The sequence below is a fragment of the Atractosteus spatula genome, chromosome 14, assembly GCF_055471065.1.
Source record: "Atractosteus spatula isolate fAtrSpa1 chromosome 14, fAtrSpa1.hap1, whole genome shotgun sequence".
Lineage (NCBI taxonomy): Eukaryota > Metazoa > Chordata > Actinopteri > Semionotiformes > Lepisosteidae > Atractosteus > Atractosteus spatula.
In genome coordinates, this window is record NC_142719.1 from 39,452,138 (window position 1) to 39,478,931 (window position 26,794).

General features: G+C 36.6%; 1 protein-coding gene across 1 annotated transcript; it reads right to left on the bottom strand.

The window, feature by feature from the left end:
- Positions 1-1,050: 1,050 nt before the first annotated feature.
- cdhr2 (cadherin related family member 2) lies at positions 1,051-26,794 on the bottom strand. Its single transcript, XM_088932757.1, has 32 exons — positions 26,753-26,794; positions 24,637-24,705; positions 24,058-24,129; positions 22,759-22,898; positions 22,335-22,391; positions 22,143-22,232; positions 20,731-20,820; positions 20,488-20,604; positions 19,244-19,387; positions 18,601-18,676; positions 18,218-18,336; positions 17,836-18,069; positions 17,258-17,413; positions 16,398-16,562; positions 15,523-15,584; positions 14,964-15,213; positions 14,282-14,521; positions 13,980-14,049; positions 12,460-13,062; positions 12,131-12,202; positions 10,571-10,620; positions 9,810-9,961; positions 9,338-9,440; positions 8,745-8,833; positions 7,934-8,002; positions 7,238-7,315; positions 7,024-7,084; positions 6,187-6,308; positions 4,840-4,953; positions 3,864-3,947; positions 3,360-3,423; positions 1,051-3,068 (listed from the first exon to the last, which is right to left on the bottom strand). The coding sequence occupies exons 2-32, from the start codon at positions 24,680-24,682 to the stop codon at positions 2,928-2,930; spliced, it is 3,930 nt and encodes a 1,309-aa protein (XP_088788883.1). The 5' UTR covers positions 24,683-24,705; positions 26,753-26,794; the 3' UTR covers positions 1,051-2,927.

A 26,794-nucleotide genomic window follows, 5' to 3' on the forward strand; every position in this document is an offset into this window, starting at 1 on the left:
GGGTATTTGGTACATTGTCATTTCCCACCTTTGTCTGTTCATGAAGGGTAAGCATGTTGAGGAGAGACTTTTTAAAAGCTTCTGTGCTGCTGCTGTTTAACACAATAAGCTGAAGTAGGGCATTTTCGAAACACATAACAGTGCAGAAACTATTACTGTAAACAAGCATTTCAGTAGCATCATTTAGCCCTGGAGGTTTAGAGCTCAGCTGGAATGAAAACCAGCAGGCCTGGCTGCTACAAGGGGGTGGTTTAGGAAGGAACTGGGCTTGGTGTACTTTCTAATCCAGGGCTCCTATCTCAGAGACATGAACACTATCGGACTGCTGAAACCCAATTGCTCCAGTCAGGTGGAGACTGCGTGATCCCCAGCAGAGCTGAGATTATACACAGAACTGACAACTAGGAAGAGAAAGGGATGCAGAATTAAAGCAACACAGATTAGAGGGAAGTTCAAACTGTTTTTAAAGATACATTCCTATAATTGGCTATTGCTGTAATTCGTTTTTGCCACATAATTTCAATTGATATATGAAGAAGCTTGCATGCGCTGAGGCAAATAGATCACTGACAGTTCTGTGATGTAAAAAATTTCCTAGTAATGGAAACTCCAGACATATTTCCAGACATTAAATTATTAAAGCATTTTTTGTATTTCTACATAGGCTACATTATAAGTATTCCAAATACATTTTTGTGTCCTTGGCCAAAAAAAAAATCATTTCAATCTGTTAAGTAGATACAGATAAATCAGATACAAATACTGTATAATAGCTATTTTACAATCACTAACATGATTAACCATAGTCATAAGCTGAATAGACTATTCTAATCAAGAAATCTAAGTTTGGATAAACTCTTCAAAGCCTTTGGTTACTTTTTTTTTAATGGAATGCTGCTCTGTTGAATATTGAAGAAGTAATGATAAATGTCACACTTTAAACCAAAGCTGGGCTTACTTATACCTTTTATACAGTAGGTGTACTGATAAAAATCAGAATTTAATTATTCCATTTGTAAAACCAAGAAAACTGGTGGCTTCTTTGAATGGTACAGGTTAAATAAATATCTTTATGTTGTTCATTAATGAAGCAGAGTAAGTATACTGTATACATGCTGATGTTGATACTAATGGATCACAAACACAGACAACATGGAGAAGAAATGATTCTGTTACAGTAAAACAACATTCCTAACATAGATATATAATACAACAAAAGAACGTAGGTTTCAAAGGAAAATTACAAGTGACTGCTACATTTTACATCTCTATAGTACACTTACAACAATGCATTAGCATTTTAGAGTGATTTTATTAAACAAGGACAATATGTGCATGTTGGTACCTTTCATTACTGGGACAGCATGATTTAAAAAAAAGTATTTTTTTACTAAAGAAAGATTGCACTTAGCATACATTCATTAAGATACACCAATACCCCAGATAATTTCTTCTGTATTTCTATTTTTAACATATTTTTGATTTGACACACTTCAGCCACTGCCAGTAATAGGATTAGCTATCATGCAATGCAGAGTTGATACTGAAATCTTAAAGAGTAATCCCTGAGGTTTAAAAATCCATTTGCCTTTCCTTTGTCAGTGCCAGCAGCATTTCTAGTGCTTCCCTTTAACACTACGCATTTAAAAAACTGAATTCCTAATGGTTTCCCTTAAGACTGAGTGCAGAACTAGACAACATATCCCTCTATACCTGTCCATTACTACTGATACCCTCCTGCTTTATCAACCAGAAATTCCATCTAAACAGAATTTAATCTTGAGCTATTCAAGAGATACCAATTATAAACACATAAAAGATTCATATAAAGATATAAACTATCTCTGGAAGTGAGCACTGCATAATACATTCATTATAGTACTGAAACAGTTTCTACAACTGGAGAAAAAACTGATTCACAAATTTATTTGCATATGCGCACCTACTGTATGCATATGTGGTAAAAAAAAAGTTAAAAATAAAAATGGGAAATTTGATTTATTCAAGAGTTCCAAGTTCTGAAACAGCATGATTTCCTTTCATTAAGTAAAACTCAGAAGTACACACTTTGCAAATTGGTCACAAGTTCTGTTTTTTCCTGAAGGCCTACCACCCGCTGATAGTGAGTGTTTGTGAACTGTACTCACAGAGCACAATGAAATACTTCACAGTTTTAGGTTATTGTCAGAACATGGAGAATTTTGAGCAATGTGTTATGCTTTCTCACATGATGGATTGTACAAGTCAGGGACACGTAGTGAACCGTAAAGAGGCACAACAACTGGGTACTGCACAGTATATTTTACATGTGCCTTGTATTACATCTACATCAGCATAAATACATTAGGGTACATAAATATATATATATAATAAGACATTTAACTGAGATCAATACTTGTCAGTTGCTGCACATTATTGGCATACGATTATTAGTAGCAGATTTGTCAGCTGGAGCAGATTAACACATTTTCCCTGCAGTTTCTTTTTCACATCAGAGCTGAGGATAATCGTGCAACTGCAGTTCGGGGCCAATCGGAGTTGTCGTGCCACTGATGACCAAAGCAAAGCTTTGAACAATGAAGAACTGTAAGATAGGGTTCAGCTTTTATCTTCTTATAAAAAAAAAGACAAAGAAGAAAACGTGTTGTTTTTTTTTCAGACCGTCTACCTGACAAAAGGAAAAAAATGTAATTCAAATAAAAATCAAGAAACAATTTGCCATTTTTTTTTCTGTTGCGTACACTGGTGTGACATGAAAGGCTTCATTTTGGACACAGTTGTCTTTCAAACGTGATTTCTCAGAGGCAGCTTTTCAATCGAGTTTTAATCAAAATAATGGGGTGGGGGTAATTGCAAAGCGTGAAGACGTGCCCCAACATTCTGGTTCCTACTTTGCGATGCATCACCGGCTACTGGCTTTCTCTCTCTCACAGATCTGTGGTGTCCAGAGAGGGGTTTGTGAAAGCGTGAGTCTCCCAGTTGTCCTTTCTGTGCTGAGCCAGGGCAGCTCCAAGAGGCTCAATGTAATGAGGCTCGTTAGGGTTCTCTTCGTCTTCTTCTTGGATCATCTGGCCAGAAACAATGGTATACCTTACCGTCAGTATAACATAAAGACAAGCAAATATGACAGCTGCAGTCTGTCCTTTTATTTTTCATTTTCTAAGCAGCGCCCAAATATTGTTAAATGTTCTGCATCCCCACATCCAAACCACAATTTTTAAGCAGCGTGCCTATACTTTTTCTTCTCAGGCAAGGCCAGACTAATTTAGAACTTGAAAGTCCGCGGCATTCGTTTTCTAGGGCTTCTAGCTTAGATTCGCTGTGAACAAAGAGAGATGTTTGAAAAATTACTGAGTTACCATCATATGCATATTCTCTTTCTCGCTCATATTAATGTCAAGGTTTTCATCCAAGGAGTTGAGACTGAAAAAAAACAAGTGGTAGAAGAGTAAGAAAACTGTCCGACCTACAGAACAGAAGGATGCACTATTAGTAAGTTTAAGGGAAATACATTGGCTTTGTCTAACACTTGCATCATAATGAAAATGGCTTAAAATGACTTAAAACTGTAAGAAACATGGATAAGATTTATCAAATTCTATCATTTCAACTGAGCTATGTATCAGGGAATTTTTACTAGACAAATGCTTATTACAATATATGTTTAGTGTTAAAACAACATAAAAAACATGTAAATTTTAATTCAGTTTTCTAATTCACAATTTATACAACAAATCAATGTTAGAGCTGAATGTCCAGTCCAGATTTAAATACATAAAATATGTTAAAGGTTCAGTAAAATAAATAAAAACAAGTCAACAAGGAAAATGTATGAAAACGAACAGACAAAATGACCTCTTTACCTCACTCTGTCAATATTTGAGCCTTCTTCATCAAACCCTAAATCTGTAGCTGAATCAATGTTCAAATTTAGCACTGGATTAGCCCTAAAACATAAAGTAAATGAACAGAACACATTAATTTAAACAACTCATTTCTTAACTACATCACAACTTCTGAGTTCAGTTCAAAATGATTTCTGCATTGAAAACCCTACCAGTTGAAATAGTCAAAGTCATGACAGCTAAATGGTTCATATATTAATGTAAGATTTAGGAATAGGAGGGGACGTTGTTTCCAAATCCACAATGTCAATAAGATAGTTAGTGTCAAAAACTAAAATGAAAAAATGTCCAATATGTTGTGAGAAAACATGAGTTTTTTTTTTAAGATGATCCAGTAAACAATCCATCCATTTCCTAACAGCTTTATCCAATGCAGGGTCACAGAGGAGCTGGGGCCTATCCTGTCTGGCAATGGGAGCAAGGCAGGATACACCCTGGATGGGATGCCAGTCCATCACTAGACACCCACAAACACAGTTATGACACGCACACACTCACATCGGGGCCAATAGTCTAGACTCAGGAGAAATATTCTGTACACTCGCATCCACCATGAAGCATAGTAACAGCTAATCCATCACATATATCAATCAAATCTAATTGACTCTTTGTCTATTTCCTTGTCATTAAAATCATTGGTTCCTAATGGACAAATCCATGAAGCTAAAATGCCTTTTTATTGAACTGGTAAGCCCAGACTGGTCAGGTTTACCAGTTAGCTTTAAACCCAATGAGTAAAACCTGAGTAGAATATCGCCGTTTTTCTGCAAAGAGAAGGAGATGTTTTGAGTGGAAAGACTAGAGCCATGAAAAATGTCCAGACAGAAAGAAGTTTCTGTCTCCCTCTCCCTGCACAAGCGCAGACTCACTCACACACACAGACACACATACAGAACCATGTGAGGAGGAAAAGAGTTTTACAGCTCAAACTCACCCTTCCATGGTGTATTTGTTAGTCCCTGGGACCACTTGCCCAGTGTGACGGTTGTCTGCTCCCATAAATGCTGCTGATTTCACGGCGTTGGCTGCCTTCAGTTTTCTTTTATAGCTGTGAGGACCAATAAGAGCAGTCACACTTGGTATACTGCTCTGTCTTAAAAACACAACTTTGAAACTGCAGCACAACAGCTGAAGTGTACGAAAGGGTAGGTATGAGGTGCACATTATGCTCACTCGTATCCCAGTGAAGAAAATAAATATTAAAACTTTTTTTACTGTTGCATGTACTGTATACAAATCCCCTCAGTTTTGGTGGCACGAAATGTGTTTGTTTTAGCTTGAAAACCAACAGTCGTTTTTATAGAATACATAGTGAACCATGTTTTTCATTACTCCCTCAATTTGACTCCAGAAACCCCGTTTTACTGAAAACCTGCTTTGATTTTTGTGATTAATATGCCAGCTTTCTCTTCAGCCCTCCCCCACACTCTGCTTCTCTCAATCTCAGGCAACACAGCTTTCAAAAGGAAAAAGGGATTTTTTAGAATTTTTTTCTAGTTGCTAGTTACCATAGTGATGCAAAAGGCTTAGTTCTACCTTCAGCAATGAACAGCATGGTAGCTTTGTGTTAATGCTCACAGTGAAATGTTGAATGCCAACTTATATTTTTATGTAAAAGGCAATACAATATGTAGAATGTTAAATATGTAGAATGCTGTTTTAATGGATTGTACAAGTTTATACCATAGGGAGGGAAAAGTAACTAAGTCCTATAATGTTTTGCAACCAAACACAGATGTGCCAGGATTTTGTGAAAGGTTTCATGTAAAACACATTCTCAAAGTGGGAACTAAAGGTTTAAGGAGCTATGATATGAAATGATTATATAAGAATACATTTTCTTTCTAGAATGTGATAAGGGTACAGTAAAAACCAAGCACATTTGACAAACCTGGGCCTAGCTTTATTTTTGACAATAATTAATCCAAACTCTTACTTTCTGAAATTCAGTTAGTGTGCTTGTTGAGGTCACTCACCCTGTTTCTTTGACACTATACTAAGTGAAAAAAAAACTTGGAAACTTGAAAAATTTTCCAAACAGCTGCTGTGCAGGATATTGCTACTTACAGCAATAAACAATCAGTTTAACTACAGCAGGACAGTAAGGCAACTATGTACCTTGTGACCCAGCTTGTTTTTATTATTTTGTATTCACAAGTCATCTTCCTCCCACCTATGATACATGTTGATATCGGCCACGTGCCTTCAAGCTTGTCACATGAAAGCAGGTCACCCCCAAGGAGAGAGCAAGGCAAGACTCTCACTTCATTTAGGATCTTACCTCCTCTGAGTGCAGACAAGTGTCGTAATCATGATAACTAGCAGGATGACAAAGCCAGCCGCCAAGCCAGCCAAAGCATAGTACACAGGATCGATCTCTTTACTTTCCTTCTCTCCTGATTCCTTAAAAAGTAAATACAGTGTGTACAATGCATGTAATAAACATACAGTATATAAAAGAAAGCCCTTTTCTAAAAAGACGGCTGGCAGTAGTTTCAAATGGATGAACAAAGGGTGAAATTCTCTGTTTATTAGAAGTACAATTCAATCCATGAACAGTTCACGCACAATCTATGAACTGTCCATGAACAGTTATGTGAAAGATTTCACATCGTAGGTATATAAAAGAATCTGACAAAAAAATTTGCTTTTGAACGTAAAGTATCTTTGAGGATTAACCTGGAAATGCCAGGAATTTTGAAAACCACTGTAACATGTACTCATCTACAGGTTTGTGGGATTTTCTCCTGATTTTCACCTGAACACACAACCGTTTTTGTAGAGCCACCACTGTTGAGCAGTAAAGCTTTACAATGGGTCAGGTTCGTCACACACTCCTGTCTGTTTATAAAACTTAACATATAAAAACGAACAGGAAAAGAAAAAAAGTGTTTTTTCTTTCACTTAGATAAAACAATAATACTGTAAACAAACATATACTGTATATATTATAATGCAGCATGCATTATAATGAGCCTTGTTTCATGTACATCCTTTAATTTAATTTTTGGTACTAGAAACAACAATAAAAAAGGCTACAGGTCCTTTTTATTACAGGACAATTAAAGCACTACAACAGCTTCGGTTGTAGTGTCCACTTATGTTGTACTGTACTTACAATGTACTGGAGGCCATATCTGTAGAGCACGTCCACTGCTGTCCTGTCTTCCTGAAGAATCCTTCACACAAGCAACAAAAAACATTGAACATTAAGGAAGAATATGAAGACTAAATGCAAAGATAGAAACAAAACATCGGTTTCCTAAATTAAACTTTAGGAGTATCTCATGTTTTAGAACTTCATATAAGGAAAATCAAACTGTAAAACTTACGTGATAATGTTGCTGGGATCAATAGCACTGCCATTTGGATACACAAAATATGCCACTAAAACAGTGAATTCTGAGGCCCTGAAAAAAAATTCAAAATGGATTCAGTCAGATTTTATTTCTTAAAAATTAATAACCATGATTTATGCGGTTGATCCGTATAACTTAATTTTTCTGAAAAACAGTGTATCAAATGTCTTAACAATCCTCTAGAAAGCTAGGCATCTTTGTAATTGTCATGTACTACTTCTATTAAAAGGCTACCTACAAAGTCCCAAATATATATATATATATTAAAACTCTATGGTACAAAGTACTAAATATTAACATTATGTAATAATTTATTTGCATTGAATGATTTTGCTCAATGGAGCATCTTAAATATTCATGTCAGAATCAGATTCAAGCAAGTGTTCATAAAATTTCAGCTGCTGATATATTTCTTTTTATTTCAGTGTTCATAAACACGGCAATAACAGAATATACATGAATATATTTGAAACAAATTCAACTGCTTGTGGAGTCAACAAAAAATTACAATCGATAACCTTGTTATCTGAGATCCTGCTTTTACTTTAGGAAGCAATCATGAAACTCAAAGTGTGCACAATCTTTACTGTGCTAGATTAGGAAATGAAGTATAACATAAATGTCTTTAATTCCCCCCAGCGTGATATATTTGCAGCAATACACACTCACCTTTGTGCCTGCTCTTTTGATTCAATTTTTACAATATGAACTGTTGCTTTTGTAGCTGAAACCATTACCCTGGAAGTAGAAAAACACCTTAAATATAATATCAATGCGCAATACGGAACTTGAGATTTTGTTAACTTGTAAAGTAGATCATGAAAATCCCCCTATGCATAGTCTGAATTGCACATGACAGTGAAATTATCCAAGCTTGATCTCACTGTGGAGGAAAAGTAACACATGAAATTTAAGAACAAGCAAGGCCACTGTGTCACTGTACATAAATAGGAGAGATCACGACCAGTTAAGGAATACAGTGTCACTTACATCTAGATGCTCCTGATTCAAAGTAAGGTGCAATTCAGAGTTTAAAATCTTATACAACTTTTTAGAGTATTAACATGTAATTAAAGAAACCTGATTAATGTATAGCTGATTATAGACATCAACACTGCTGCCACTAAAGTTTGGTCTAAACGAAAAAGGCACCCATTCTAGAAATATCAATGTCGATTACTGCAAAGGAGACCTATTAATACAGTTTGTTCTTTCACCACCAGAGGGCTCTACCTATCGCCTCATCTGTGAGACCTCTAAATGTTTTGGAAATGTCAATAAGGCCTAACGCAAGAGTTCAGGAACATCCAGAGAAGTAAGTCAACCTATTTGGAAAAACAGTGGATGTGGATTGCTTGTGCAATTTCATTAAAAAGCAGATACTACCGCTAAAAGACATTTCATTGCCAGCAACTACTGCTGCATGCTGTATTGTTGTGCATTTGATAAATAAACTTTGATTTGATTAAATCACTCGTACCCTTTAATTGTGTCAATGTTCGCATCAATTTCTTGTATTGATGACCTAAACTCCAACTGAACACGGAATGAACTGTCAACTGTGTACACCTGTAAAACATAAATTAGACACTGAAACCCACTCAAAAAGACAAAAAATATTTTTGGATGCAAAATCTTTTCATTCTGTGCAACCTAAAAACAAACAAGACCAAAGAAAATCACTCAAAAATTTGGTAGGTGGCCAGTAAATATAGTCAGCAGTTCAACATATGAATCAAATGTATTTACTGTAGTCAAAAAGATGCATAGTCCATAATAATCATAACTGATATACTGTGCTAAATCGACTTCCTCTAAATATGCATTAGAGATCTGAAGAACACCTGAGAGGAAGTTAGAGGAAGGCCTGTCCTCTGTATAGAGGAAATAAAATCATACCGATTCAATTACGTCATAAATCCTGTTTCTGTACATATTTGAACCATGGATTCAGTTTTGGCGAAGTTTACACTTTTTAAATATTTAGATATGAATATGTGCATATATGAATTTACACCACTGGACATAGAAAATATCACATCACAGAGTATATGATCAAAGCAAGGGACCTACGTCCAACTGAATGGAAGTGCTGAGGGATGGGACTCCTTTGTCTTTGGCCTCTACGGTTACTAAGTACCGTCCTTTTAAGTTAGTGTTCAAGGTGTTTGAAGTCCTAGAAACAAAATGTAATAGAGATTAAATGCCTGCTATAAAAGGTTACAGAAAAAAAACATGATGTTTAACTGGTATAGTAATGTTTTTGCTTTTGTGCTCTGAGAAACATGGCAATACCAAAATGTTAGAGAAGGGCAATTGGTTTACAACATAGAAGTGCTCAGGAATTAACACACCAATTTGTGAATCCAAGAAATTAAATCATACTTTTCATTGTGACGGTAAGAGTACATGGCTGGTTCTGCTCTTAACAGACAGCAGTAATGCTGGTTAGTTGGTACACAAAGGAAATAAAAGGTTATAAATGAAAGCCCGTTTAGCCGATTTGGCAGTTAACTGATTCTGTACAGTACATCAACAAATTTACCTTATGATCCCTGCATAGTCTTCACTTTCTTTCACTATGTCTGCATAGAAAAGATTGCTCATGGTTTCTTTATCCCCATTGCTGTGAATGAACTCCACTGTCAGAACGTTAAACACAATGACTTTGTTTTCTCCAGAGTCCCGATCTTTTGCCTATTGAAACATTGGTACATACAACAGTAGCAGAGAGTGGATAGTTTTTAAACTAGAGAAACAAAAAATAATTTGCATCTCTTTGATTATAAGGTGCAAGTGAGCTACTTAGAGAAAAGTCCGTTCACAGTTTAGGCTTTTTACGCATTTTTCAAAGTTTGTCGATAATAAATAGTAGTTAAAAAATAAAATAGTAGTTGAAAGTGATTATTAAAAATTTAAGTGAAACTGTGTAATGGAAGATCAGGGACTAAGTAAGGTACATGTGCAAACCTCAATTGTCAAGTAAAATCCTCAAATCAAACTAATAGATTAAGTTATGTCTTTATTTATGGAAGAATTATGTTAATGTGCAGTCTTTGCTTTCTTACCTATCAAAACTGCATGACTAAGGGTGAGGAAAAGCAACCAAAAATTGAAATACTTTTTAATAAATGTGAGTATATAATTGTTGCCTTTTCTCAATACATTCTGAAAAACTATAGCAGGCTTTTGTAATTTTGTGCAGGGCTATGAAAAGGAAATACATTTTTAACAAAACTCTGTTACTCTGTCAATTCTGTTACTGTAATAAAGGTTTAAACTAAATTTTAACGATAAACAACTTACAGTGACTCTGCCGACTTCGCTGTCCTTGGCAGCAACTTCTGGAACCACAACTGAAAGAGGACAACATGTTATTTTCTAAAAGATGGGTCTTACAATCCAGGGATTAAAACCATTTAAGACACCGTTATTTCCTGACATTTTACTCTCCCATCTTGAGATGGTGTTTTGCGGTTTCTGACATCACTCTTAAGTGGTTCTCCTCTTATCTTAATAATTGCTGACAGTTTGTTTCTCTTGGAGGTTTCAGTTCTGAAGATTTTTTGGTTAAGTCTGATGTTCCTCTAGGCTTGATACTACTATTCAGCGTTTACATGTTCCCACTTGATCTGTTATTGAAATCACATGATCTGAGTGATCTGAATTTCTCCGCTAATGATACTCCAATCTATGTCCATTGAAGTGCACTCTTTAGTTGCATCTCTGACATAAAAACCTAAAACTGTTCTTCACTTAAACTGTGACTAGGCTGGGGTCATGCTGCTCAGCACCTCCCATTACCTACGTAAAGCCAGTGCAGTAACCCTGTGGATGGCCCTGTGCTTGAATTTCAATCAAAACTGAACAATTTTAGGGGCAATATGTGATCCTGGCTAAAACTTAACTTTTATCTTTATGTAAAAATATAATTCTTGCTTCTCAGAAATATCACCAGACTGTGTTGTCTTGTTGCCTTTGCAGCAGAAAAGCTAGTCAACACATTTGTTTTTTCCCAGAACTGATTACTACAACACCCTACTTGCTGGGGTATCTAAATCCACACTGAACAAAGTCCAATAAGTCCAGAATCCGTTGTCCAGTATCCTGACCGGGTCATGTACAAGAGATCGCATTACACCTGTCTTGGAGTCCTTGCACTGGCTTCCTAACTGGTTTCAAGTCGACTTCAAAATCCTCATGCTCACCTATAAGGCTCTATATGACTTAGTTCCCCAGTACATCTGTCTACTCCCCACCTCACTGTGGTCTTTTACATGCTCCTTAAGCATGTTTACATTCTATGGATGACAGAATCTTCTTGCTATACCCCAAAGCTCTGGTGTTCTATCCCCATGGATAACAGAGAGTCACCTACCCTGTGGTAATTTTCTATGCTTATAACTTTTTAAAATTTTACACCTACTGTAAAGGACTTTGAGGTGCCACTTTTAAAGGCTCCATATAAATAAAATTATTATTATTGTTATTATTATTCAATAGCAGATCTGCATATTCTATTAAATATGTAAACTGTGTGTTTATATACTGTTTATAATGCAAGATAAAGGAGCTAAAAGAGGACAAAGGTCTGGATTTCATCTTATCTTTTTGAGGGGTAATCAGTGCTGTAAGGAAATTCAGTAAGTGCCTGAATACTTTACCTTCTGTATTTTCAGTCAGTTTTCTTTATATTATTATACAGTACGTTTATGTACGTTTCATGTATATTTTCATTAACTGAAGTTAGAAATAGTTAAATAAGTGGGATGATATAGCTAGAAAATTTCAAAAGATGTTTTGGAATAGAAAGTCGTAGTTAGAATAATGAGACGTGACAAAAAGGGGAAAAAAATGGAAATATACCAAACAGCGTCTCCGATGAAATAAACTGAGGAGCATTGTCATTGATGTCAATAATGTGGATTTTCAGTTTTCCTGCAATAAATAACAAAGTTTTATTGATGTGCATGTTAAAAAGATGGATCCAATTCTTGTTTTCTTAGTCGGCCGTTATAATTTATGCTACCAAGATTTTTTTACACAATGTAAATGACGAAATCTTTGCAGCAATTTGATTTATAATACTAAACAAGGTAAAGATGGGTCCATGAAGGTTCACTGATTAAAAACAAACCCCAAGCACCCTGAAACAACAGAACAAGAACGAGAACTCTTCCATCAATTCCCATTACCTGGGCTGCTGTGATTCACGCCTTTCTCTGTTAAGATATCCACCACCTGGATTTCCATCTCCACTTCATGGCACTGCTCGTAGTCAATCACAGAATCATTATTCACCAACAGGGAGCCGCTCGGCTCCAGCCGGAACCAGTCCTTTTCACAGTGGTCTTCCGAGACGTTAAAAGTGCACAGGCACTTCACGGAGAGAAGGTGATAAACCAGCGAGTGGTTGGTGTCCTCATCGGTGGCGGTGATGTTCCTCACCACTCCCAGGCCAGTCGTATTCTCTTTCACATCCAAGTCTTTGAGGGATCCATCTTCAAACGTTGGTGGTTTATCATTTACATCCAATACTTTCACTTTCACTCTGGCACGGTCTTCCTGTAGACCGAGGTCTGTCGCCTCAATGGTAAGAATGTAATTCTTCACTGCTTCGAAATTTAACTCAACGTCGGGGTCCACTGTGATATTTCCCCTGTAACGCTTGAGATCTTTGTCATAGAACGTGCGAATGATGAAATTTCCGAAGCTCCCATCAGTGATGCTGAATGAGATGCGGTTGTGAATTTCTGTTTGGTCAGCATCCTGAGCAAACACCAAACCTACAAACGCACCTATGAAAGGAAAGGATAAAGATAGAAGACAAAAATCTCCAAGTATCTCCAAAATATTCTCCAAACATTCTGGTTTATTCAACTGATCTGACTGAACCAGCAATCAGTAGCTATATCACCCTGTACCTCACAACTGGCAGCCCACAGAAGCTCTGCAGGTGTGAGCCTGGCCAGTACCTGGATGAGAGACTCCTGGGAAAGCTAAGGCTGCTGCTGGGAGAGGTGTTAGTGGAACCAGTAGGGGGCGCTCACCTTGCAGCCTGTGTGGGCCCTAATGCCCCAGTATAGTGCTGGAAACAAAAATCACTGTCCTGCACGAAAGTTTTTAGTTGAGACATAAAACTGAGGTCCTGACTCTCCATGGTCATTAAAAATCCCAAGGCATTTCTTGAAAAGAGTCGGGGTGTTACCCCGGCATCCTGGCCAAGTTTCCCTCTTGTCTTTACCAGTCATAGCCTCCTACTTGTAATAATCCCTGCCTATTAATTTTTCTTCATTAATCTGCTGTCTTCCCCACTGATAGCTGATGTGTGCTTCAGCTGCCCTCTCATCATGCGGGTGGTGACAACACATTGGTGAAGGGGAATCTCCCCATTACCTGTAACAACCCTTTGAGTAGAGTGTCCAGAAATGCACTGTTAGGGTAAGGGATTATTGTATTGTTGTTGTTATTGATCAGTTTAAATACACCACAATTTCAATTGAACAATACAATTGTACAGCATTCAGCACAGAAGAAAGTTATTGTGTTTTTAATCAGCATTTTTGTGATACAAAGACATTTTTCAGCATCTTTTAAGTGTTAAAAAATTGTTTCTGCAGTTCACTGAAATTATATAATGATAGTCTAAGCTGAATTATTGATATTAAAGGAAATAGAACAGTAACAAGGAAAAATATCATCCAGACTAACTTACCTTTCTCAGTTTCGTTTACTGAGAAATCATACGTATCTGGTGTGAACACTGGTTTGTTGTCATTGATATCCTAGGGAGAAAATATATTTACACATTTAACTTAAATAAGCATTTTCATTTGCTTAGTGGAAATTAGACGAGAAGTTTTATCAAACGTTTATGTTGTTACACAACTACGGTACGCATTTCTACCGCAGAACGATGCTCTCATGAAGCAGATCCATAATAAAGCTGGCCATACGGCTCACTGCCTGGCTGCAAATGTGTTACTCTTATGTGGCTGTTGAACAGGAAGGCTTTACCTCAACATTGATGGTTACATTCACTGAGGAAGACAGAGATGGGAACCCTAAATCGTAAGCTGTCACGATCAGTTTTATTGCCCCTTTCAATGAGGGGTCAATGGCTTCCCTATCCAAGGGGCCGTTGTTTTCCAGCATGCCTGTTATTTCGTTGATGGTGAAGTTGTCACTGAATTCATTCGGTTCTATTCTGTAGCGGATCTCACTGTTGTTAGTCCCTGGCTCATCCTTATCAAAAGCCTAAAGACAAAACACAAAAAAATGTCAGTTACCTTGAGAGGCACTAAATTCCATGCAAAAGGTTTCCTGTTAAGCACCACCACTCCTTTGCATTATATATCATGACACTAGGACTATCATCAGAAAATAAACATTTATGACAGGCAGTCCTGTTTTGAGTATGACTCTAGTACACCCTGCTACAGAGGAGTAATATTCTAATCAAGTTAAACATTATTCAGGATAAAATCTGCCCATTTTCAGTGTATCTTATTTTGGGAGCTTTTTTGTTCAGGTTTTCTAAAGATTCCAATTAAAGCTTGAATCTGTAACACAAAGATGTTTGCTGATTACCATATTGACTTTTTTTTTCATTTCTACAAAGAATCTATAACTACATTTTTTGTGATCCAAGGTAGGTACAGTATTAGTTGGAAAAATAAAAGTAACAGCAATTATTGACCTGGATTTGAAGTTGTAAGTGTCCATCCTTTCCTTCCTCCACAAAGTCAATGTAATAATCCCTGGCCATCTCTGGCGTTTCATCATTCTCATCTATGAGGGTGATCTCCAGCACTGCAGTTCCTGTGTTATTCGCAGTATCAATTGCTTGCAAAGTGGCAAAATAAATAGGACGTGTTTCCCTGTCGAGCAGCGTGGAATTCTTCACAAAAATGGTGCCGTTTTCTTTCCCAACTTCAAAATAAGGCAATCTGAACAAAACGGGAGATGGTCACTGGTACACTGAATTACCACAGCTCTTTGGTATAGCGCATGTGTTTGCAGTATCTGAAAGCAGTATGCATGAGAATCACTTTATAGGTATAGGAGCAACCGATAGCTGCCATTTCAGCATTTTGAATAATACTCCCTTTTTAAAATTCTAAACTTTTCACCCTGACAAAACACAGATAGTAAGTATTCTATTTAAAGACAATGCTCACAACACTTCCACATTCTTCTAACGAACCATATTATTACACAATTTTGTGCAATATTTTGTTGCACTAGATCAAACTTACATGCTGTCTGGTAGGAGCCTGTAGGTAATCTTGCCCTCGTCCTCTGTGTCTGGATCTGAAGCCTGTAAAAAGAAAGACATTTGAGGACATTTGAAAGACAACAGGCTGTGCCTTTTTGATTATAAGCTTCCCTGTTTTCAGAATCCCATGATCGTCTGACAACGGGCTATTTACTGTTTTACTCCATTTTAATACATTTTCTTTTTTCTGTTGTTGCAGTTCCTGCAGGAGGCACTATAACCTTCAACACTGTCAGACTACAGAAGCTAATCTAGACTAGGCCATGTGATTGGGTGTCAAAGTACAGCTGGGAAGCCGTGAGAAAAGGCAATGATCCTCCCTCTGGACCACATGATCGATAGCTCCTGCCCACACTGTGGGGGTTTAACATCCCATGTCACATTTTGCAGGAGCAAGAGGCACCTGAGTTATTCACAGTAACAAGGCATTCATCTAAATGCATATAAAGACCTCCTATTTTAATGGACTGAACGTGTATTTTCCTGTTCAGTCTCTGTGCTCGTTTCACTAGAGGAGAAGTTATACCTAATAGAAACTTTAATTCCATCATGACTCCGGCATGATGTTTGCAGACAAACTTACCAGGATAAGTGTACAATGCACAGCCATGTCATAAAATTCCATAAAATTTGAGAACAATTTTTATACTGTAGTTCATCAGCAGCTTCTGCTGAACTCCCATCTGACCAAAGTCATTAATGAACCAGACAGTCACCTTCGATCCATCTTCAAGAGGAACACTGAGTTCAATTCACAGCCCTTAATATCCCAATGAATATAATGGAAGATATCAAATTAAACGACTCTACATTACTGCATTTCTTTCTATGGCTTCAGTCAAATTATGAACTCACCGTTATGGTCATCAGAGCTTTTCCATTTGGACTATTTTCCTTCACTTGCAGCTGATAGGTTTCTTGTTTAAACTCCGGCCTGTTATCATTCATGTCGATAAGAGCAATAGTCACTGTGGCGGTGGAGCAATAGTAAGTCTCATTTGCGACGTCACTGGCAACAATCTGGAAAATATACATTTCAACTGGCTCCTGAGGCACACAGGCTGAATCAAAAACATTAAAGTATCACCACACATACACAGTGACTTCCAGATAATTTTCCAAAACTACTACGAAAAAAAGTTTCCTCCATTCAACTTCCACGTCCATCTAAACTTTTACAATTCTTTGCCAAGCTGGTAGCAAATATTACACTGAGGTATAAAGCTTGGAAAATCAACCAAATAGATGCAATTGCTTTAGAAGTGCTTTAAAAGACCTACAGTAAATATACATGCATACTTTTTTTGTAGTTCTTTAGAAGTCTGCTCAGGCTTTTTCTATAAAATACGTAGAAGCAAAGTGGACAAAATACTTTGCTATAATTGGAAATACTCAAATAAACATTTTCCTTTCTTGAATTTTGTTTGGCTTTATATTCATAGCAACACACATGCTGTGAGAAAACAGAAAAGAATTATCTGACTTGTGGAATCAACTTTTTATATGCATGACCAAAAGAAAATTTCAAAAGAATCAGCTGATGGTGTTCTGCAGCATCTGCAATCACTGCAGGGAGTATCTTGAAAGCCAGTCTTATCTCAAAGCCCTCTCAGATAAAAAGGGATAATTCTGACACTGGATGACACCCTGGGCCTCTAACTTAATCTGCTTAAAACCGCAGTTACATATGGGAACACCAAATCACATTCACATACCTCCACTCTCATCATGGTTTTGCTCTCGTAGTTGACTGCACTAGGGCTCTTGACCAGAATCTGAACCTGGGCACTGCTCATGGCAGTGGTGGGCGAGACGGAAAATGCATCTTTGTCCTCTCCCTCCAGGCGCAAGTTGAATTTGGCATTGTGTCCCTAAAAGATACAAGATTGAAGAGTAATTGCACAGACCTGGTACTGTCATCGTAAGTGCCAAAAAGCTGTTACAGATTGGACAACCACAATTCTGGGCATTAAAATGAGTTCTATTATTTTCTAATTATAATCTGGGTTGTGCTTTTCTTTGTAAATATTTGAAAAGCAAAGGTCAAATTTTAGCTTCCCAGTTGAAAACTCGCAATACTACAACTCACTGTAATCAAATGTATCAAATTATCAAGTTTACAGGCTCTACAAGTTCTACAATTTCCATTACTGGGAATGACATTTCTTTTCAAAGTGACAGAAGTGGTTTTAAAATTATGCCAAAAAACATGTAGAGTAATCACACACAATCTGATCCCAGTTTATTAAGATGTATTGCAAGTATATGTTCCGAAATTTAAAAAAAACCTGACCTCATCCTGGTCCCGGACAGTAATGGTCATGTTGGCGACAGGGACACCTCCAGAGGCATGCTCTTGTATGTCACCAGTGAAACTGTTTGCTACAGAGCTGTCACTGAAGTCACATTCGCTCTCCATGCAGTTGTAAAACTTGGGCTTGTTGTCATTGATGTCCAGAATCTTGATGATGACTTCTGCAGATGTCATAGCATTTTGCCCATTAATGTTAGGGTTTTCCTCTTCGGCCTGAAATACACACGATTGGTATAAACTTGCTGAAATTTCCAACAATCTGCTGGAAATATTATTCAGGCAGGTGTTTATGGTTTAACCCATGTATTTGCTGTCGATCTTATAAGCTTTACTTACAGAGCCAGGCATATGCATGACTTACCATGACCTGCAGATTGACAGTAGCAGTTATGTTCAATAATGCTTCCCTATCAATTTCACTCCTCACAGTTATAACACCAGTGTTTCTGTCAATGTCAAACAATCCAGGGGCATTGGTCTCTGTAAAACCAACAGGATAGAATCTCTTTATCACATTTTTTGTACCATTGGCTTAACACTTCCTAACAATTTCTGAGTTTGACATTTTTAACTGGTTTTTATGGGGTTTTCTTCCTGTGCTGTTTTTATTACCAACTCAGCCAATTGATCTGCACTTCCCCTAATTTTTGTCCAACATTTCATCTTCATTACATGCTTGTTAAATCATGAAAATCATGTCCTCAGTTCTGGATCACAGTCAAAAATGAAAAACAAAACACTTACCCTTAATGCTATAAAAGATTTTGTCTTTGATTCCTCTGTCACCATCCACAGCTTGTACTTTAAACACTGAGGTGCCCTAAAATGTAACAAACAAAAAGACTGTTATATAAAAAGTACCAATGGACATGTGAAAGCACTGTCCCTAATCTGTGATGACTGTGCATTTCATATCTGCCATAACACACACAGAGCAAAATAAAAGATCCTCATCACAAATTAACCACCGTGTACTTTTTGAGATTTTCATATAAACATTAACACCTGCTAGTTGCATCTAACTATAAAGCAAAGATAAATCAATAAATACAAACAAAAGGAAAGAAAACATGAACTATAAATATGTCTGTGTTATTAGTAAGATACAAAGAAGATTTTTTAAAGCAAGTTGTGGGTAGGTCCCATGAAATGATAAAGAACTGTAAATTTAGTTGAATTGCATTTTCCTAGAAATCTCTAAAAGAGAAAGATTTTTTCTTGCTTTCATTGTTCTTCAGTTACGCAGTTGTTACATGAAATCAAAGAACTACAGAGATGCTCACAAATGTCACTTTGTCACCCTTTACCCTTCTAATAACCAGTAAGTTAAGAAGAAAGAATCTGATATTTCCTGTTGATATCGAGTTTCATATGAGTAGATACTCACCACAGGAGTGTGTTCCTTCACAGAGGTCTGATAAGGCAGGTTTAAGAAGTCTGGATCCAGATTAGCAACATCCTCAATGGTAATGAAGGCAAATGCATTGGTGCTCTGAACAACAGTCTGACCATAAAGTTCACCTCCGCCATCCTTTTTAATACAAATAAAAAATATTAATAGTGTTGGAAAAGCATTTTTAAGATAACACTGTATGGCTACACAGGCCAAAGTGTAAATGAGGAATCATTTTTATTTCCTTTATTTTTATGGTTTCAATATGGAGGCTTAAATTTAATTAATAAATTATCGATCCATCCCTGCTTGTTTTCAGAGCTGTTGTGTATGGAAGGGGTTTTGGTCAACTAAGATTAAAGTAGGCCCCTCATCCTGGCCTGCAGAAATTAGTCTGAATGGAAGCACTACAGCGTCATAGACGCATTTCTATGATCAAATTCATACTATTTTATCATATTGAAGAAACACTGTATTTGCACCTTGATAGAGTTGTTACAAAACTTAATTTTATACCTGTGATCCTGACATTCTTTCCATTTGAGCTCTCAATTACTTCATTGAACTATTCATTTTTTTTTAATTGTATACCCAATTATAGCTTTTGTGTTCATGAGGAGACCTTGAAGTATTTTAAAACGTTAACAGTCTCAGAAGTAAAACTAATCTAAAAATGTAAACTAGTAAGCAATGACAGGTGAAGAACAGCTCAATTAACAATACCAACAGTTGGGAGAGAATTGTTAGGCCAGCGGCGTGATGAACAGCTGGACCCTATGCGGACCGTTAAGTTCCGATCCGAGAGCAGACTATCCGATAAGGGCAGAGCAGAAGGCTAAATCCCAAATTCTAGGCTGAGGTCGAAAATCCAGAAAATCCAAAGGAGAGAAAAGTGCGGAACGAGTAAACTGAGCTAGCAGCAAGCCGACAAGTCAGGGACTCTAATACCAAGCGTGGAAAAGCAAGACGAGAGGGTTTAAATAGAGGAGAGCTGAGACGTGATTGGAAAATAAGGTAATTAGTGAGGACACATGTGGAATGTGTTTGTGACATCAATCATTTCAAAGAAAAAAGAAGAAGATATCTTGGCCAACATGGCTTGGACTGGAAAGCCCAGCACAATGACCAAAATATGCATGGGTGATAATATCTAGATTTATTAAGTTACATTTGGCAGACTTAGAAATTACAGTAGTTTTCATTTAATTGACTGGCACGATAATTCTTTCTAACCTTACCGATGCATTAATTGTTAGCTGATAGAAAGTACTTTTGTTGGCATAGTTCAAAAATCCATTCAGTAGGACTTCACCATCTCTGTTAATTTTAAACAGAGATGAATCATCCGGCACAACCTATGGGAAAAAACAGAGTAAAAAGAATTTAATATATTATATACTCATACATACATTAAAAGATATAGAAGCTTACAGGTTGACAAATTTTAATGATGGGATTTCATGTTTTAATCACATCCATACCTCATCAATACTGTAGCTCACGACACCTGCCAGCCCACTGTCTTTATCTGTGGCTGTGACGTTAAATAATATCGTACCTAATGCTGTATTCTGGGCAAGAAAAAAAGAAAGAAATTTTTTTTTACCCAACATGCTGAAAAATAATAACATTCCACTGAAATGGTATTACTACGTAAACCTTCTGAATAAAAATCTAAGTACTGTATAATACTTGTAGCAGAAATGCTTATTAATAACCGACAGAATTAGGTGTTGACATGGATTTTCAGCGAGGTCCCTTCTTTTGTCTTAGCCACAGAATAGGCTGTTCGTCCTTGTGTGCTGGTATGCAGGGAAGATGAGCTGGTTTGATAAGGAGCATCTCTCAGGGCAGTGATATGACTCAGAACAGTGCTTCCTGTGATGGAATCCCACTGCTAACACCTGAATGCCTAGCAGAGAGCTATAGGCGCATCTGGATGATGGTCTCAAAAGCTATGACCAACCAAGCAGGGACCTATAGGGCATGAAGACTCACTCCACCAGGTGACTGCTTGGCCAGTCACCAACCATATTTTCCCCCATTACAAAGCATTGCACATCCCTTCTATCACTTCTCTCCTCTGAACCACGTTGGCTGGCTGACAGCATCAGCAAGTTAATGGTTAATATTATTGCCTAAAGGCTAGGGTCTGAAACCTTTGTCCAGGACGCTGAGCTGGAAAGGAGCCTGTACATACAGAATTCTGTCCAAGACCTAGCCTGCAACTGTACAGTATGCCCGCTTGATCACTGAAACACTGGCTGACACTCTTGAATACTTCAATATTCAGAAGAAGCTGCTATATTGGAAGCAAACCAAGTTTTTCTCCCATAAGTGACTTGCCCTGATCAAGCAATCACCCTTCAGAACAAATCCTTGTTCAGCTCAACGCTAACCAGCAGGTCCCAGGGGATTTATATTCAACACAAGGTTGCAGCAGAACTCACTCTCTCCCTAACATAACCAACTGTGCACCAGAACGGATTGGCAAGTGTAATAAACTCTAAAAAAAGTTTCTTTAACTGAATGGCTTTTGACATATTTATAGCCACATTTGCATTAACTGAATTTTATCACTTGAGCCCTAGAGGACTTTTAGCCACTTATCATTTAGAACCAGTTGAAAGAGTTTAGAAGCCTGCTTTAAGTTGTGATTTGATTGCTAGAAATCACGGGTTTTAACAACTTACAATACTACGATCATTTTTTTTTATTTTGCACCCATTCAACAAATTCTAAACAAAAAAAAACAATTTAAAGCAATTAATAGCAAGGGGAAAGTATAGGATGAAAATCAGATTTTTTGGTATCACTCTAAAGTCAGAACTCTCAGCTCAGACTGTCAATGTTCATGTTTATTATTATTACACCATTAAACCTTATTACTCACCTCAGGAACTTTTACATTATATGGTGCCCCAGTAAATATTGGTCGATTATCATTGGCATCTAGCAAAATGACACTGGCACGCTTTTTGGCCTGTTTCAAAATTGTAAAAACACAAAGATTATTTTTTTTTTATATAAAATCTATAGTTTTAATTACAACATACAATATACATTAGATATATGAAATACTTACAGGTTCATCATTATAACCATCAGAAACGGTTATATCTATGACAAATGTTTCCTTGTCCTAAAAAAATATAAATCATTGAATTTTTATTGGGATCCAATATGTTACTCACAATTGTATAACATCATAATTCCAAACATATCAGCATGTGAAAAAATAATTTACTGTACAAAATAATAGATTCTATACTGTACGATAAAAGTACAGAAAAATTTGCTTGAAACACACAATTATTCATTATGTACACATGAAATTATGAATGGCCTACAACATCATATAAAAATATTGCTGTACTCTTTAATAACACAACAAAAAAGCAACACATAATGATGATAAAGAAAAATCAAGAAATGATTTTTATAATATTACACCATGCATATCAATAGATCTGTAATAAGTAGCACTAGTCAACATTTGTAGCACTTACTTCTCTGTCCAGGGAAGACTTCACTTTTACATCTCCTGTCTTTTGAATGACTTCAAAGTAATATGAATTTTCTCCAGTAATTGAGTACGTTAAATCGGTACTATCCACATCTGTCGCACAAATCTTGAAAGCATATTCGCCTGTTATACAAAAGAAAAAAAAAATCCAAAATTTCCCATTGAACCGAAACTTCACATAGCTTGATTACTTTCCCCACTACATTTTTGCAATACACAACCATTGAAAAACATTGAACAATATCAATCATTCGTAACAACACCTTTATTTCAATTTTCATTTCAGTTCACAGCAATTGCAATTGGAAGCACAAGACTACAGGATTGAAGTATCCTCATATCTGCACCCAGTTTCAGTGACATCACCCATTATATAGACATTAACAAGCTCAGGGTCTCTGTTTCCAGTAAGCCAGAAAAAGCAATACTCTGTCTGCTACTATAAAAGGACTAACAGTATCAGAGTGCATTACACTGACATCATCCCCCTTCATCGCTATACAGCATTCATGACCCTGCACCAGTGGACCTGCCCTTTGGTGTTGTGATTCTCACCTAGGGGGTGCAGACCAGCCACTTAGCCACTATGTCTATGAAAACACACAAATGCTAGAGCATTCAAATCCCTTCCAGTTGGAGACTGATCTTCGGGTGGAGCACATTTGAAGTCCAGCAGGTATTTGGAGTTCTGTCTGGGTCAGCAGTTTGAATTCAGGATCTAACAGCACTGAATGACCGGGGGCGGTAGGATGTTATCATCAGAGCCTCCTCTCTATCTATCAAGGGTAATACTGTGTATGTCAAATTCTGTCATCTTTACCTGTTGTCATATTCAGTGACTTTCTTCTTATTGTTGATTGACAAGCTGAAACTGCATTTTGCAGTAATAAATAATGCAGGGGGTAACAGAACACACTGAATAAATCTCCCAAGTCTGTTCATGATGTTATAGGCTCTGGGTTTTTAATACGCTCATAGAGACTTAAGTGTATTAGAAAATCTTACCAGTATGTTAAGCAACAGCCAATAAATGACTGATACAATATAAATGATAAACTCACGTATATATGAGTGTATTATTTATTATATCAGTCACTTGTTGGTTGTTGCAAAACGCACTGATTTAGCAACTAGCTGTTGCTAAACATCTTACTGATATTTACACAATAGTTATTCTAATTGTATAAGAACATTTAATGTATCTAAAGAGCTGTTGTTGGCATTTGGTTTGATTCCAAAGCTAGTTTATCTGCTTAAAGATAATAATAGAAAATAAACACACCTATACGCAGATCCTCCCGTAATATTATGACACTCATGTTGGGACAGAAAGTAGGAAGAAGATTTCCGGAGACTAAGAAAAAAGAAAAAAAGTGACGCATGAAAACAGACGATACGATGTATTTGCAAGCGCTTTTCATTTCAATCTTAAACTGACATACATTTCTTTTATTAAATAAAGATCAACTGAATGTTTTTGCACTCCTTATTGTTATCAAAACACATATTCATAATGTTGTCCTGTTCCTTTTCAAGATATCCTTATTGGCTATATCATTTTCTTTCTGCTGAGATTATAAAGCATCCCACTAACTGTTTCAGCAGTAACTAAAAAATAATTGATGAAAACAGAACAGAAAGATTATCACCCCATTACTTGTCCACACCAAATTTCCTTTTTATCTCTTGGGGGTACAGAAGCATTTTGCAGACATTAAACTGATGAACCTTTAAAAATGATGCGGACAATGTCTACATTAAGAAGGCCAAGCTGTTATCTTTCTGAAACCTGTTGGCATGTCAGGGATCTTTAAGGACACCAGAGACAGGGGTCGGAGGAGAGTACACTACATCAACTTACCACTGGCAAAGAAACAGGGCAGGGTGAGCAGTACAAGGCTCATCATCTTTATGGTTTCTGCCAGGAAGACTGCAAGCACACAACACAACAGGAACTGTTGTTAGAAACGAGGTAAAGCATTCACAAGGTTTTAAATAAAGCTTTGGGAGAGTGTTACATATGTTTGACTTGTACGTGTACTCTAAAATTAGAGACAGTGGCTGGACTGAAATTAATTAAAGCTCTAAGTTACATTTAAATCCCTTCCATCTCCATCTCCAGGTTTACTCAACAAAATTAATCTTGTAACTGTAACAGAGGGAAACCCCCTTCAACCTGTTGCAGGAACCACAGGCACAGAAACGCAATGGTGGTTCCTCACCTGTTTACTGCAGATTTTAAACAGCACAGTGTTAGACTTTTTATAAAGTAAGGGTAAAACAATTGTATTCCTTTATAAATGTTCATTGGAAAAGCATCAAGTTTAAGTTGACATTTTTTGCTTTCTCAATGCCAAGAAACTGACTGCTGCACTATACTGTACAAGGAACATGTTCAAAATCTTAAAAAGCCTGGCAATCAACCACCCACAATTTCTTGATTTCAAAATGTCTGTTTTAAACCTTTACCAACCTCATACACTGATTTCAGAATTTAAGAACTGAAGGCCCATTCTGTACTGAGGAAGGATCACTTACAGTCTGATGACAGAACAGCATTGTCTTGTGTACAGACTGCAGAATTTTAGCACTAAAGGATTGAGATACAGTATGGTTTATAATTATTTATAATTATTACTATATACTGTATACCTCTTCTGTATATAGATCTTCTATTGCTTAGAAATATATTATTTTTTCCATATTAAGAACACCCAACCTCCCATCTTGATTGACTATAGTTCATTATTTGAAGATTACAATTTTCCTTTTTACTACATTTGTCCTACAAAGTCTTTTACAGAGACTTATCTTTTATTCATTCATTTAGAATTGCATCGGGTACACCAAATTCCTTTACAAAATACCAGGAAAGAGAAACCCCAAGTATTAACCTTTCCAACGGAAGAAAGGTTCAATAAAAACTACAAAAAGCAAGTACAAAACAATTCATAAGAGATGCTAGGAAATAAGATGTTTAAATACTGGATTTTTAACAGGTTCTCTGTGATCAAATGTCTCACAACCACCTACAGTATATGCCATGACCTTGTGATGGCCTTAGTGATTGCTACTGCCTAAATACAAAAGGAGGGAGAAACCACGTTTTCAGTACCAGTGGTTTTAAGGATCTAGTTTAAAAATATGCTGGCGCTAATTCCACTTCACTTGTCACTCTGATGCTGGGTGATCCCATTGAGCAATTAACAGATTTGCTGGTGTGTTAATTAACAAATCCCATTAGACTGGAAAATAAAGTGGCACCTTAAGGCAAAGCACAATGTCTAAGGTTTTGTCTGTTTTCACTAGATTTAGGGTTGTTGCTGTTATCAAGAATGAGATCGTGCAATTTTTAATAGTGTGAAAGTGAATCCTACAAATTAGTTGCGTGTTTTCAAGAATATATTGTATATTCTTATAGCTTTTCTCAGATTTCTATCGTCTATGGTACACTACTATGCAATCATTAAAACGTTTCCTTGATTTTTTTGTAAGTTATTAATTGAGTGAGAAAAGTTGTGAGCTTTTCCTTTTACTCAGAACAAAATTTGGACTTCAAAGTCCTCTACCAACCCTCTGGTTCATACAGATTTCTCATCTCTTCTTCTTTCCAAGAAAGTAATATTGATCATCACTAATGTATTCAATTGGAAACAGATACTGGACTGAGAAGAATGAGAACTTTAGAAATCTTTGACAAAACAATAGATATCATATCATATTTAATTAGAATCTGTTGTATTGGATTAAATGATTTATTAAATGATATTGTATTCCTGATATCTGTAATATGGAGACCAAATATTTAGTTAGTTAGTTGATATCATACTCATAATTTATTTAAAAATTTAAATGTACAAAACAATATAACAATAAAGAAAAATTTAAAAAGCTTTGCATTACAAACCTAAGAGCAGGTAGACCAAATTAAACTTTTTTTTGTAAAACATTATACGTATACAAAAGCTTGAATTTACCTTGGACGACAACTCCTCTCAATGTCACTTCTTGGGTGTGTT